The following is a 15,514-nucleotide window of genomic DNA, read 5'->3' on the forward strand; positions in this document are numbered from 1 at the left end:
AGCTACCTGGAGTCTATTTCCCTCTGCTGGGGGTATTAGCTTGCTCACATACATACGCTTTATATATTTTACAATCTACATATTTCATTTAGCTACGTTAGGTAGCGCCCGGGCCTCTTTATTTCTAATTGTTACATCTCATATTCCTTTGGGATTGTGAGACATAGGGGCGGCGACACCTGCTGGTAGCTGTGTTTGTCTGTTCTACTGTTTTACCATCCAGCGCGGCTGTGGTCTTCTGAGACCGCTTTTATATAGTTTCTTATACATTTTTGGGACCACTGGCATTTATACAGCGATCAGTGCTACAAAAATGCACCAGTTACTGTAGACATGTCACTGGCAGGGAAGGGGTTAACACTAGGGGGCGATCAAGGGGTTGTGTTCCCTGGGAGGTGTTTCAAACTGAAGGGGGAGGGGACTGACTAGAGGGGATGACAGATCATGGTTCCTAGCTAATAGGAACACACAATCTGTAACTCCTCTCAGAACAGAATAGGGACACACACGTCCCTGTTCTGCCTCTCATGCCCGCGATCGCTCATGGCCAGCGGTCATCGTTACTGTGCAGTGCGCGTACCTGCTATACCGAGAGCCGACGTATAGCTACAACGGTTCTCGGGAATGTGCCGACCTGCCGTAGTAAAATGACGGCGGCTGGTCGGCAAGGGGTTAATATAGATGGTATATTTTCTATGATGCCCTCAAACCCATGTGAACAAACAAAATAAAAAATAAAAAAAATACCCGTTATAATTTTTTTTTTTTTTTCTACTATAGGTTACCTATTATTCTTAGTTTATTGAATTCTTCTTACTTCTCACAAAAGTCTAGGCTAGGAATCTTCAAACTACGACCCTCCAGCTGTTGCGGAACAAAATGTCCCATGAGGAATTGTAAAACTCTGACATTCACAGACATGGTGGGAATTGTAGTTCCTGAACAACTGGAGGGCCGTAGTTTGAGGACGGCTGGCCTAGGCCATGGCTTGCGTGACTTAGAGAATTGTGGCAGAATTAGAACACTTGTAGCAAACACAACTGAACATTGTCTGGGATTTTATTTTAACATTTCAATTTTTAGGCCAAGCTTTTGGTGCATTTCCTTCTTCTTGGTCCAAATAGTTTGACTTAGACAGAGAAGAAGGGAGCACCCTGCAAGCTTCTCCTGAAAAATCACATTAATGCAAATAAAATAAGTATCACGCTTTACCACATGAGAGACGATCATAAGATTTGCAGCAAAGTTCTAATTACTGAAAAAATTTCTCGGGGAATGAAATGTTGATGGATTGCTTCTTTGAAGAACAAAAATGTATATACTAGATATGAGGATATCAAGCAAACATTATATCTGAGTAGGCTGTGTATGGAATAAATGTACACGGAGTAATTTGATAACAAAATATTTATCATGATAACCAGATAATACATAGCACATCAAACATAACATTTTGTAATCAGTTGAAACATTTGAAAGCATAACACTATCCATCATAACATCATACAAGGGTCTCATGTTTTTGTTTCAGGACCCATGATGGATTTACATTGAGGGAAAGTTTTTGTTGTTGTAATAAACACTTGTCTCTCGTTTATTTATTTTTTGTACACTTTTTTGGTGAATGGGTAGGGCTGGATCTGGGGCCCAGTTCCAAATTCCAATAAGCCCCCGCTCGCAGACCCTGATAATCACAGCCTAGGGTTGTCAGGAAGAGACCCTTGTCCCCATCAAAATAGGGACAAGGTGTTGGGGGGGGCATGTGGCTTGGCATGGTTCGGGGGGGGGGGAGCCGCTCGCTCTTCTCCTCCCCTGACCTGCCAGGCTGCATGCTCGGATAAGGGTCCGATATGGATTTTGGGGGAGACCCCATGCTGTTTTTTTCCCAGAACATTTTTTTTTACATTCAGCTGTCAGCAGGGAAACCCATTGACAGCTGATGACTTATTGGTTGTCAAGGATGCAGCGGCCGGCTTCCCAGGCCCGATCCTTAACCAGTTTACACTACACCCCGATTGGGCAAAGCTTTGACTAATCAGAGCATGGAAAGCACTTTGCAGTGTTCCGTGCAGTGCAGTGTGTCCGTCAGGGCGAACATCCATTAATATGGTATGGTTTTGGGGGGCCCACTCAGTTTTTTTTTTTTTTATTCAACTGCCATCGGGAAAGCCCATTGACATCTGATGACTCATCAGTTGTTAAAGTAGTTGTAAACCCTTACAAACCACTTTGACCTACAGGTAAGCCTAGATTAAGGCTTACCTGTAGGTCCAAGAAATATCTCCTAAACTTACACAGTTTAGGAGATATTTGCCGAACACCGCTGTCTACGGCTCATTATAGTCCATTATGCTTTACCTTTGCAGGGAATCAAAGAGGAAGTAAACTCATCAGGGTTTACTTCCTCTTTAAGGCCCTTGCGGCCGGTGTTCTGTCGAGAAGTGCCCCACATCAAATAGTGCCCGGCGTGTGCTGCGCATGTGTCGTACAGAATAGCACAGCTGGGCTGACGTAACCAGGGCGCATGCGCACATTGTAGGAGGTATCTCTCTATGGGAGATATAATTTCATGTGCATAATTTAAACCTATACAAACAGCGGGGGCATAGTTCTCAGATTGTGCATTGCTGCTGCTGGAGGATGGCTAGCGGCTGTGTTGAAGAGCTGGTTTTGTCTGTGTTGCAACCCTACCTTTCAAATAGGCAAAACCGGCCGTTCAACACAGCAAACCCGCCTGCAACACAGAAAAAAACCGAACCATCTGCACACTGTAAAGCCGCCCACAACAGTGAGGCACAATGTGAGAACAATGGCCCTCTGTTTGTATAAGTTTCAATTGTGGTCGTGAAATGGTATCTCCCATCGAGAGATGCCTCCTACGATGTACACTTGCACCCTGGTCACGTCACTCCAGCCATTTGGCAAATCAGCTGAAGTGCGGCTCCGTCCTGCGCATGCGTGGGCACTATTCAATGGGGGGGCACTTTGACAGAACACTTGCTTCCCAGGCCCCGCTCCTTAACCTGTTTACACTGCACCCTGATTGGGCAAAGTTTTGCCCAATCAGGGCGCAGAATTCACTGTGCAATGCATTGAAGGGTGTTCGGTAGGGTGAACATTCGGGAAACACCTTGCAAATTCGGGTGTTTGGCGAATAACCGAACTTGGCAAATGTTCAGCCAAATCCATGCTCAGGCCGAACCGTTCCCCAACCCAAATGAATAGCAGGAAATCATACAAACTAAAAAACACACATTACAGTATGCAAAACTTCACTCTCTCAATCAACATTGACTAGTTTTGCTCACTATGCTGCTAGCATTAGTAAACAGACAACATATTTACTTGTTTTCAACTTTTTTTGTTTACATTTCTTCAGTTTCCAGGCCTAGGCAAACGATGCCATACATCCCAGGTATCTGAGGAGGGAAAGGAGGATTTCTCAGCTAAGCACATGCATGTCTGAGTTAAAGCGGAGGTCCACCCCAAAGTGGACCTTCCGCTCATTGGAATCCTCCCCCCCTCCGGCGCCACAATTGGCACCTTTCAGGGGGGGAGGGGGGTGCAGGTACCTGTACAGTACAGGTATCTGCACCCACTTCCGGCGTAGATTCTGCAGAAGGTACGCCCCTTTCCGAAAGTCCCCCGCTGCCTGCTGGGAAACACACGGATCCCAGGGACAGCGGGGACCATCCTTATTGCGCAGTGCGAATCGCGCATGTGCAGTAGGGAACCGGGAAATTAAGCCGAAAGGCTCCACTTCCTGATTCCCATACCCAAGATGGCGGCGGCAGCACCCGAGACGATCGAGAGATTGGCTTCGGGTGCCGACATCGCGGGCACGCTGGGCGGGTAAGTGTCATTATTTTAAAAGTCAGCAGCTGCAGTATTTGTAGCTGTTGGCTTTAAAAAAAAAAAAAAAAAACGGCGGACTCCCGCTTTAAGGGCAGATGGATTCCAGGAAGTAAAAATACTCCATGTATCATCTGTCCTTACTCAAGATTGCCAGAGTCAAAAAATGCTAAGGGAGTGCTTTTCAAAGTAAAAAAAAAACAAAAAAAAACACACACACACAGACATGGGGTGTGTTTGATTTAAAATATTGGAAATAAAATAGCAATTTTGATTTAATATGCTCAGATGCAGTGTAGTTCCGCTTTTACCCGCATTACAGAAATTGACAAGGTAAAAGTTTAGGAAATGTGGCATCTGTTTGCTAGAGATAGTAAAGATGTCGTTTATGAAAGTCAGGGTGTTGACAAACCCTTCCTCACCTGGGATGTATGACATTTGCCTAGGCCTGGAAATCAGGTAGTAACTGAAGAAAAAAAATGATTATATATATATATATATATATATATATATATATATATATATATATATATATATATATATAGAGAGAGAGAGAGAGAGAGAGAGAGAGAGAGAGAGAGAGACGGGAGAGAGAGACGGGAGAGAGAGACGGGAGAGGGAGACGGGAGAGGGAGAGAGAGTGAAAAAGGGCAGCTCAAACTATCAGAAATAGCTCTGCAATGATTCTCCAAGAATGCTCTCTAGCCGCTTGATGGTCTTCTGGCATTGCTGTTCAACCTCTACACTCTCATCCTCCATGAGTTCCGCTAGGAAAGGGATGGTTTCTGGGAGCAGGGCTAAATAATTCTCTCTTAATTTCTCCACCAAATCAACCAACACGAGCAATGCAGCAAAGCGAACCTTTGCAGAAGAGTGCCGCATCTTTAAAAGAATCTGGTAGTTAAGGGGCTTCCAAAGAGAGTCATCAGCCATGGCAACAGAGAACTGAGCAATGCACGGGACCAAGCTCTCATTTACTCTCGACTGGAACTTCTCATCACCACCAAGCAAGTTTTCAATTTGATCCAGTAACGGCATCATCAGAGCCTCTGCTCTTTCCTTGGTGAGAAAATGCTTAGTGTCATACAGGAAGACTTTTTGCAAGCAGTTGAGAACAAAATCCAGCAGCAGGCAACTTTTCTCACTGTTGTCATCAGACTCAAAAAATGCTTCATCCGTTTTAATGGTGTTTGTCTGATTTAAAATGTCTGCCATTGGCTTGATGAGATGTCCAGCAAACAATGTGAAAAGCCCCTTCAATCTGTCAGCAATGCAATCTGCCAGCCGGCAAAAGGTGATGAGTCTCTCCTTCGGGGCTCCTTCTGTTTTAGCCCAGTCAAAAAGCTTGAAGAAGAGTGGCCTGAATGTTGCTTCTGACAGCTTCATGATCATTATGACCAGACAGTTGAGGATATGCCCCTCAGTGTTACCCACTTCTTTCAGGTCAGTCTCAGATTGCTCAACTCTATAATCCAAGGCCTTGAGAAAGAAACTTGTAAATTCAGTTTGGTGAGCTGAGAGCTGCAGCTTATCCATTCCAGTGATGTGTTCCATCAAGACATCCATAAGAGAGGAGATGCACTGTTGCTGCTTTGTGTCCACAAGGTGGCAGTAACATTTGGAGATTACAGGAAGGAGAACTCTGGTGGTCAGCTTGGTTGACAACGTTGTTTTCAGAGCTTTAACTCTTAACGAAATCTGAGAAGTTGATCCATCTTTAACATTTAATTTATCAAGCAGTGTAACCTGTAGCAATGAATCATATAAGTAGGGGCTGATGAAATGTGGCAGTGTCTCTAGCACCTTTTGCAGAGCGGTCAATATGCTGAGCAGGTGAATCTCACTTGTAAGCAGTTCTTTCCTTTCTTTTAAGGTGGAGAGTAGAGCTGGCATCAGTCTGGGAAGCTGAGGAATACTCAGGGCCTTGATTACACTGGTAACTTCTGCAATGCACAGCAAAGCACTGCCCAATACGTTCTTTTCCTTCTGCCCCTCTGCAATGATATCTACAGCCACGTTAATTACAGGCACAAACGCCTGCTGCCTCCGAGAACCAAAATGTTTGCAAAGCAGCTTCAAGCTGTATAAGGCAGTCTGTCTGTTGATGGCTTGCTCTTCCTCTTCCATGTTAGAATTCCGTTGTGCAACAATCAGGAGGTCATTAACAAGTCCCAAAAGTAATTCACATTGTTCTTCCCTCCATTGGGCTTGGTGTTGCAATTTATTGTTTAGTATATCCATTGCTTTACGCCTCACAGATGGCAGCTGATTAGTCAGGAGACCACGTAATACTGGGATAAACACTTCTGTAGGCAGTAAAGCGTTTACCTTATCCAGCAGCTCGTATGTTTTATTTAGAAGTGCTCGCCAGAATTTTGCTGTAGGTTTGTCTGCATTTGCTTCCACTGAACGTGCTACTAAGTTGATATAGCAAAGAACTTCTTCCAATAACCCTTGCTCCAGGCTTTTTAAGTCTTCAGCACTTTCACATTTTACAACCTTGCTGATAAAGCTTTGAGATGCCAAGATGTGGGCAATGAAGGATACAGACAAAAACTTAAAGTGGCGTAGCTGCTTAGCCGAGTGAGTTTCCAAACTGAAGAGCTCAAAGTCTTGTTTCTGAGGTTTATGTATCTTTCCTTTCATCTGCTGATGCAAATCTTCATTATTTTCTGGCAGTCGGGCAAGAAATCTCAAGAGTTTGATCATGCTTTCTAGCTGTATATAGACACTGAACTTACAGCAGACGGTTATCCAAAAATCGGTATCTCGCTCCAACATTGCATCCTTCTCTTCATTTTTTTCTATCGTTTTGGATACATGCTGCTCAAAAAAAAGAACCAGTAGTACCCAGAGAAAGCGCCCGGCCCCTACAATCTCCAGGAGCTGTGACAGAATGGGCAAGCGTCTATGTTCTGGAACATGAGGCATGGCATCCACAAATACATGTAAAATCTTTTCAACCACTTTCTCCACATCATCTCTCATCTCCTTAGATGATTCCTCTCCTACTTGAATAAGTGAGGGGATCACAGTCTGCACAGTCTTACTGATTACTTGAAAACTGTAACTGTCATCTAAACGCATGACACTGGCACCCATGAAAGTGAAGATGGGCATGATGTTGTGCAGAACTTTGTCTGGGAAGATTCCAGCAGCAGTTCCTAGAAGTAGCAAAGCATGATGATGAGTTTGGGGCATTTCAGAAGTCCTCACACACTGGACAATCAGTTCCACGCTGAACTTTTCCTCATCCAGAATATCTTTTGCATTTTTTCCATTATCAGCTAAAAGTTTTTGACAGATGTTGTGCAGGCAGCTGAGGATCAGTTGTTGGTTGTACTCAAAGCTTTCCTGCTTAAGATTTGAAGACTCAAGGCACCTTGAGAGCAGGTAAAAGAGGGTAGGGACCAATAGCTGTGGTTCTTTTAGTTTCTTCTTGTGCTGCAACAGCTCCAGAATAATAGAGGTTCTGGGCCAGTTCACATTTTCTTCCACCTGTGTGGAAGTCTTTGGCTTCTGCATTTTAGACCTCCTTGTTTGGCGCACGGATAATATGCATTTGTCTCTTCCAGGAGGTTCAAGTTCTGCACTGATGAGACCAGCATTTATAGAGAGAGATTTAAAAGCACTGGTGATGGCTTGGGAACTTGCAGGATTTTTGTTGTCTACTAGTAAATCAAACATGACACCGAGCAGCTTCTGCTGAACACTTCTATCATCTATAGCAGCAAAGAATGCTTTATTGATCTGTCCCAGTGTGACAATTTGGAAGGTGGGTATCCCACTGTGAATGACTTGGGGGGTCTTCAGAACTTGCACAAACATATCTAGGCATCGCTGGTTTTTGGGCAAGAGAGAAGCCGAATGCTTGTTAAATTTTCTGAGAATGAGCTGAAGCAAAAGTGCCTCGTCTACGTGACCTTCATCTATGGCATTGTGTGCAACCTTCTCCAACAATCTCTCCAAAACTGGCAAAAGCTGAATGAGAACAACCTCACCATTTACATCATGTAGCGCCATGAGCAAGACTTTGCCAATGTAGGATGGGCAGCTTGTTGTTTGCAGTACACACAAGAGTTGACCCAAAGCATTTGAGAGTTTAAGTGCATCCTTAGATGGGTCTGAAGTGGTTACATTGATAAATAGATTACCGAGAAGCAGTGAAACATAGGCAGAGTCAGCAACAATCTCTTCAGTTCTTTCCATCAGAGCCTGTATGACTGGGGACATTGGGGAATCCTTTACAATGTTTAGTACATTTAGACAGGCAATGGCAGCTTTCCTTACCTCCTTAACTGGACTAGTCAGATTGACCAGCAAGGATACCACCACAGGAGAAGACATCAGCATTAACTGTTTTTTCCTTGCTGTAGTCTCAGAAGCAAGGAAGCTCTGGCCAATGTAAAGCGCTTGAGTCTGCAGCACTGCATTTACCATGCGGCCAAGTGAACTTGTGAGGTTGTAGCATGATGTCCATAACAGGGAAAGAAAGCCAAATCTTTGAAAAGGTTCCTTTAAGTGTTCCTTGAATAAAAGTCCTAGGAGAGTTCTAAAGCTGGCATTATGCTTTCCCTCACTGGCCCCCCACACAATCACATCAAAAAGACCAACAAGAACTTCCAGGTAGTTAACACTTACGCTGTCCATTGTCTCAGGATTCCACCATAAATCACTGCTTGGAAAAGATTTTGGACACCTTAAACTTTCTATGAATGTCTTTAGCCTCAACATCAGCAGAACCGCTTCCTCCGATTCTGCACTGTGCTCAGCGTTTAGCTCATCAATATATTTGGTCAGCAGCAGTTTGTGCAGCTCTTCTCCATTGGTGTCATCTATGAGCCACTTGTCTTCAGCAATCTGTGCCGAGCTCCCCAGTTGTCTCAGTTTCTTGTCAAGCAATTCAAAGATTTTTTTTGCAACCTGGAGCCCAGGATCCTGGTATTGCGAGTATCCTTTCACTAGGGCATGGCTGAGCACATAAAAAGTTAATTTCTCCCTTGCAGTGAAAGCATTCTTTTCCAGGAGTTGTACCAGGTCCTCTAGCATGTTTAAAAGGGAGGAGGAATCAATTCCAGCCATGTTAGTTGACAACAGGTGAGCCAAGTTCATGTTTATTACAGTAAAAGAGTTTTCAGGTTTAGCCTGCTTCAAGCTGCCATCCAGTGCTTTTCTCCAGCCCTTCAGCAATGGATGCAAATTACATACAGAGCTTCTTCCCAGGTTAACAGCCAGACTGTGTTCAGCTGAATTAAAATCTTTGCTTGTGAATATCATATAAGGTATTATTGTCATCATCATTTTGTTGCACAGTTGTGGATAGTCTAGTATTGATTTGTTTAGGATGATGAGGTTTGCAGCTTCTTGAAGTACTTTGCACCAGTCATCATCCTTAGACAGATCAGTTCTATAGAATAAGGTAAGAAGATCTGAAACGATATGTTCGGTGCCTGTGAAATGATTGTGGTATACCTTTAAAGAACTCAAGGCGGACAAAAGTACCTCAATGTTGTCATCCATGAGACGAGCCATGATCGCTTCCTTAAAGAAAGATTCATCAAAACCTGGTTTAGAGGACTCCATGATGTTATTAAGGTGCAGGAGAGCCTGTTTTCTCACTGCTGGCTGTGGATGGTTTAAGCGGAGCAGGAGAGACGTATGACAGTCTTCCAGTAGCTCATGACTCCCTCTGCTGGTGGAGAGTGTAATGAACTGGTGGCATAAACCCTGCTCTTCCTGAGCCAACACATTCTTCAGCTGTTTCTCCAGCACCAAATCCAAAGATTGGGGGTATTTGTTTTCCAAAAGCCTTATGAGAGGCAGGAAGCTTTTTCCCAACTCGGTCATTTTGTTACTGTCGTTACAGCAGTGTTCACCAAATGAGAAGTACTCATCCAGAAAAGCCTGAGCTAACATCTTAGACAGCTTTGCTTCCAGGGTGATATCGTGGAGTATTGCTTCAAGAATAGCTTTACACGCAACAGGACTTACCGCGTCAGCCTCTTCACCTACTGAGCGAATGATGGCGGAGACCAGATTCATAAGAAGGTATTCTAGGAAGGAGGAGATGTCATAGGAGCTGGAGATTTCCTTCAGAACGCTGACCAGGTCGGGCACTTTGCAGAGATGAAGAAATGGCTTCTCCCCCACATCCGACGACTGCTGGCTCTGCAGAAGTACAATCAGACATCCCACGCCTTCTCGGAGGAGAGACGGCGTTCTGAGGAGCGTTCTGCTGACCTGCGCTGCCAGGGCTTTCACCAGAGAGGGCGCCAGGATGGATTTCGATGCCAACTGGCATACGATGATGAGCGTGGAGGATTTGTATTCCACTAGGGAAGTCTTTAACCCCTTCTGTATATAAGGAAGGAGCTTGGCGACCAGCATGTCGGAAACGTTACCAGAATCCAAAGCGGCCACTACGCTGGAGACATAGAAGGACATCCAGATTCGGAGTTTGGCTGTGACCCCGGCGTCTTTGGACAGCTCCTTCACGGATCTGGTGACTGAGCTGCAGATGAATTCCAAAAACCCCATGTCCGTGGAACAATGCGTGACCAGAGTGCTGCGGGCCAATGGGACGCCGGCTTTCTGAATGGGGTGCAGCCAGTGCCATTTATGAGTCGGGTCCGAGATCCTCAGGAGCTGAACGACCCGGACAAAGACTTTGGTGTCATAGTAGGGCAGGACGCAGCCCAGCACGCTGTCCTCGTTGTACACGTGGACCTGGAAGCGGTGGATGAGCCACTCCAGACACTTGTGGGCCGATTTGATCATGAAGTATGGGGAGAGGTGTGTGAGGAACACGGAGATGTCTTCGTCCAGCTGCCGGCCCACCTCCTTGCTCTGCACACTGCGCTCCACACTCATAGACCTCCTGCTGAACAGAGTCTCCCGGAAGGCCTCGAAGGAACAGTCAATCCCCACCAGTTCGTCCAGGCCCGTACACCCGATAGCATAGAACGTCTCCCGGTCCACGGCCGAGGCTTCCTTGGCTTCAAACAGGAGAGAGGCGACATGTTTCCTCTGAGGGAGGCCGGCCTCCGTCTGGGGCAGAGCCAGGCGCTTCAGTTGGTGCGCTAGAGAAGTCATCGCTGGAGGTCCTCTGCTTCCCGCCCGTTCCGGTGACTCGTTTGTGCGGCCCGATTACCGAGAAGCCGACCTATTCACAAGCAACTGCTCCACACCACATGGGCTACGGAGCACGTCTTTACCCGGAAGTAGTTCGTGGAGCTCACTTCCGGTGGACGTCACAATTACTAGAGGGAGGGGGAGAAGTGGACGCGAAGGCCAAAGCACTGCAGAGAGCGAGACCGAGGGGGGGGGAGGGTATAAGGCGGGTCGGAGCGGTGGTGGATGTGGTTGCAGCCGTCAGCTGCGAAGAGAAGCCGGTGTAGTGTCATATTTTGCTCCCCATCAAAGAATGCTCCGGAAGTGACGTTGCAGCCAGAAATTTTTACACTGCGCATGCGCGATGCGTTCCAAATCTTGCACTATGCGTTCCAGAGGATTTCCGACAATGTAGTTCAGTGAAACCGTCAGATAATGTCACGGGAGTGAGGGGAGGTAATCGTGACATTAACTTTAGACAGAGCAGAGAGCGGCGGAAAGAGAGCAGGTAACTGTGGCTCAGGGAGGGGATTACCTCCCCTCACTGGTCTGCATTGTCGCAAATCATTTGGAACACATGGCGCAAGTGTTTGGAACGCATCGCGCATCCACAGTGCTAAATGCTATGATGGGGAGCAAAATATGACACTACACCGGTGTAACGACATATTCGGCCCGTCGCAGTTTGCAACAGAAGTGACGTTTTGTCGCCGCCATCTTTCTACACCTCGCACTCGTCCACAGTAGTAAGGATACACTAAGAAGGGGTGTAACGACATATTCAGCGACCCAGTGCAGTTTGCTACGGAAGTGACGTTTCGATGCCGCCATCTTGCTACACCCCACACTCGTCCACAGTAAGGATACACTAAGGGGGAAAGCGAACATGTTGTTATACCCACCGGAGTTTTGCATTTTACACGTATTTATAACAGTAAATTGCGTTTATATAGTGAAATACAGGACTTACAACTCCGTTTAACTACTTAGCTCTTTAATTTTAAAAGCAGCAGCAATCCTGATCATCTCACAGGTTTGTTAATCTGACGGAAGTTCGCTGCTTTTAAAATTCAACACCTAAGTTGTCAGACGGAGTTGTAAGTCATGTATTTCACTATATAAACGCACTTTACTGTTATAAATACATGTAACATGCAAAACTCCGGTGGGTGTAACAAAAATGGCCGCTTTCCCCCTTCTTAGTGTATCCTTACTGTGCACGAGTGTGGGGTGTAGGAAGATGGCAGCGGCGGAACTTCACTTCCGTAGCAAACTGTGATGGGTCGCCGAATATGTTGTTACACCAGTGTAACGACATATTCGGCGACCCATCACCGTTTCCTACAGAAGTGACCTTCCGTTGCCGCCATCTTGCTACACCCCACACTCATCTACAGTAAGGAGAGGGAAAGCGGCCATTTTTGTTACACCCACCGGAGTTTTGCATTTTACATGTATTTATAACAGTAAAGTGCGTTTATATAGTGAAATACAGGACTTACAACTCCGTCTGACTACTTAGATGTTGAATTTTAAAAGCAGTGGCAACCCTTCTCATCTCACAGGTTTAATCTGACAGAAGTTGTAAGTCCTGTATTTCACTATAGAAACTGACTTTACTGTTCTAAATACGTGTAAAATGCAAAACTCCGGTGGGTGTAACAAGATGTCCGCTTTCCCCCTTCTTAGTGTATCCTTACTGTGGACGAGTGTGGGGTGTAGCAAGATGGCGGTGACGGAACTTCACTTCCGTAGCAAACTGCGATGGGTGACCGAATATGCCGTTACACCAGTGTTTCTTAATTTTAGGTGATCCGTTGGAATGGGTAACGGAGTGCTACACCCCGCACTCCTTCACAGTAAGGCCGCGTACACACGGGCGGATTGTCCGCCCAACTAAGTTCGTCAGACAATCCGGCAGACAGTCCGTTCAACTTTTGAATGAACGGACTTGACCACACACGATGAACAGACAGTCCGCTGAAAACGTGCGCGATGACGTGTACAGCGCGTACGACGGGACTAGAAAAACGACGTCCAATACACTGCAATGCAACCTTCGGCCGTGTAAATCCTTTCTGAGCATGCGCCATACTTAGTCTGTCCAACTTGCCTACACACGAGCGGACTGTCCGCTGAAACCAAGTTTGGACGGACAAAACCAAGTTTCAGCGGACAAAATTACAGAAATTCCGAAAGACAAAGTCCGTCGGACTGTCCGCTGAAAAAGTCCGCTGAAGCCCACACACGAGCGGATTGTCCGCTGAAACACGGTTCAGCGGACTAAGTTGGGCAGACAATCCGCCCGTGTGTACGCGGCCTAAGGCTACACCGAGAAGGGTGTTTCATCACATATGGTGACCCATCACATTTGGCTACCCGCTGGACTGCGCTTGCACGATGCCGCCGTATGCGCTCCACCCCGGAGTAATGGGAGAAGCGGACATCTTGTTACACCCACCGGAGTTTTGCATTTTACACTTATTTTTAACCACCTCAATACAGTGCAGTTACACCCCCTTCCTGACCAGACCAATTTTCAGCTTTCAGCGCTCTCACAGTTTGAATGACAATTACTCAGTCATCCAACACTGTATCCATATGAAACTTGCGTCCTTTTTTCCACACAAATAGAGCTTTCTTTTAGTGGTATTTAATCACTAGTGGGTTTTTTATTTTTTGTGCTATAAATAAAATAAAATGTAAATTTTGTGAAAAAAATGCCTTTTTCTTCGTTTCTTCATAAATTTTGGCCAAAATTTATACTGCTACATATCTTTGGTAAAAATAACCCACATTAGTATATATTATTTGGTCTTTGTGAAAGTTATAGAGTCTACAATCTATGGTGCCAATCACTGAAAATTGATCACTTCTGATCAGGCCTTCAGTACATCAGGTGTATCTCATTTCTTGAGACACTAACAAGTCAGGAAAGTACAAATACCCCCCAAATGACCCCTTTTTACAAAATAGACATCCCAAGGTATTAAGTAAGTAGCATGGTGAGTTTTTTTAAGTTGTCATTTTTTCCCACAATTCTTTGCAAAATGAAGATTTTTTATTTTTTTTTACTAAATTGTCATATTATCAGGTTATTTCTCACACACAGCATATGCATACAACAAATTACACCCCAAAATACATTCTGCTACTCTTCCCGAGTACGGCGATACCACATGTGTGAGACTTTTACACAGCCTGGCCACATACAGAGGACCAACATTGATGTAGTACCTTCAGACGTTCTACGAGCAAAAAGTGACACATCTCATTTCACAGCCACCTATTACAATTTTGAAGGCCCTGGAGTACCAGAACAATGGAATTTCCCATAAAATGACCCCATTTTGGAAAGCAAACACCCCAATGTATAATCTGTGAGGCATAATGAGTCTTTTGAATGGTTCATTTTTTTCCAGAAGTTTTTGGAATATGTGGAAAAAAATTAAAACGCATTTTTTTTTTTACACAAAATTGTCAATTTATAAGATATTTCTAACACATAGCATGTATATAGCAAAAATTACACCCCAAAATACATTCTGCTACTCCTCCCGAGTATGGCAATACCACATGTGTAGGATTTTTACACAGCCTGGCCAAATAGAGAGGCCGAACATTGAAGTAGTACGTTCAGGCGTTCTAGAAGCATAAATGACACATCTCATTTCATTCCTACCCATCACACTTTTGAAGGTCCTGGACCACAGGACAGTGGAATTACCCACAAAATGACCCCATTTTGGAAAGCAAACACCCCAACGTATATTCTATGAGACATGGGCTGCAAATAGGTACTCGGGTACTCTGATGGCCTGGTGACAGGTACTCGGGTACTCTGATGGCCTGGTGACAGGTACTCGGGTACTCTGATGGCCTGGTGACAGGTACTCTGATGGTTTGGTGACTGGTATTTGGGTACTCTGAAGGGCGGTGACAGGTACTCATATGGACTGTGACAGGTACTCTGGTACACAGATGGACTGGAACAGGTACTCGGGTACTCAGATGGGCTGTGACAGGTACTCGGGTACCCTGATGGACTGTGACAGGTACTCGGTACTCTAATGGACCGTGACAGGTACTCGGTACTCTAATGGACTGTGACAGGTACTCGGTACTCTAATGGACTGTGACAGGTACTCGGTACTCTAATAGACTGTGACAGGTACTCGGGTACCCTGATGGACTGTGACAGGTACTCGGGTACCCTGATGGACTGTGACAGGTACTCGGTACTCTAATGGACTGTGACAGGTACTCGGGTACCCTGATGGACTGTGACAGGTACTCGGGTACTCAGATGGGCTGTGACAGGTACTCGGGTACTCAGATGGGCTGTGACAGGTACTCGGTACTCTAATGGACTGTGACAGGTACTCGGTACTCTAATGGACTGTGACAGGTACTCGGGTACCCTGATGGACTGTGACAGGTACTCGGTACTCTAATGGACTGTGACAGGTACTCGGTACTCTAATGGACTGTGACAGGTACTCGGTACTCTAATGGACTGTGACAGGTACTCGGGTACCCTGATGGGCCGTGA

The 15,514-nt window shown here is 45.5% G+C and overlaps 1 protein-coding gene across 1 annotated transcript; it reads right to left on the minus strand.

Moving 5' to 3' along the window:
• Positions 1 to 4,401: 4,401 nt before the first annotated feature.
• Positions 4,402 to 11,103, minus strand: HEATR1 (HEAT repeat containing 1). Its single transcript, XM_077451312.1, has one exon. It carries the CDS (start codon positions 10,942 to 10,944, stop codon positions 4,516 to 4,518), a length of 6,429 nt encoding a protein of 2,142 aa, XP_077307438.1. The 5' UTR covers positions 10,945 to 11,103; the 3' UTR covers positions 4,402 to 4,515.
• Between the last annotated feature and the right edge of the window lie 4,411 nt (positions 11,104 to 15,514).

This window comes from Lithobates pipiens, unplaced genomic scaffold (assembly GCF_037356315.1).
Source record: "Lithobates pipiens isolate NorthernLeopardFrog02 unplaced genomic scaffold, aLitPip1_a1.2 Scaffold_23, whole genome shotgun sequence".
NCBI classification, from domain to species: Eukaryota; Metazoa; Chordata; class Amphibia; order Anura; family Ranidae; genus Lithobates; species Lithobates pipiens.

Excerpts from the sequence above, each read along its gene's own strand:
- HEATR1 (XM_077451312.1), bottom strand. The coding sequence starts at position 10,944 with ATGACTTCTCTAGCGCACCAACTGAAGCGCCTGGCTCTGCCCCAGACG.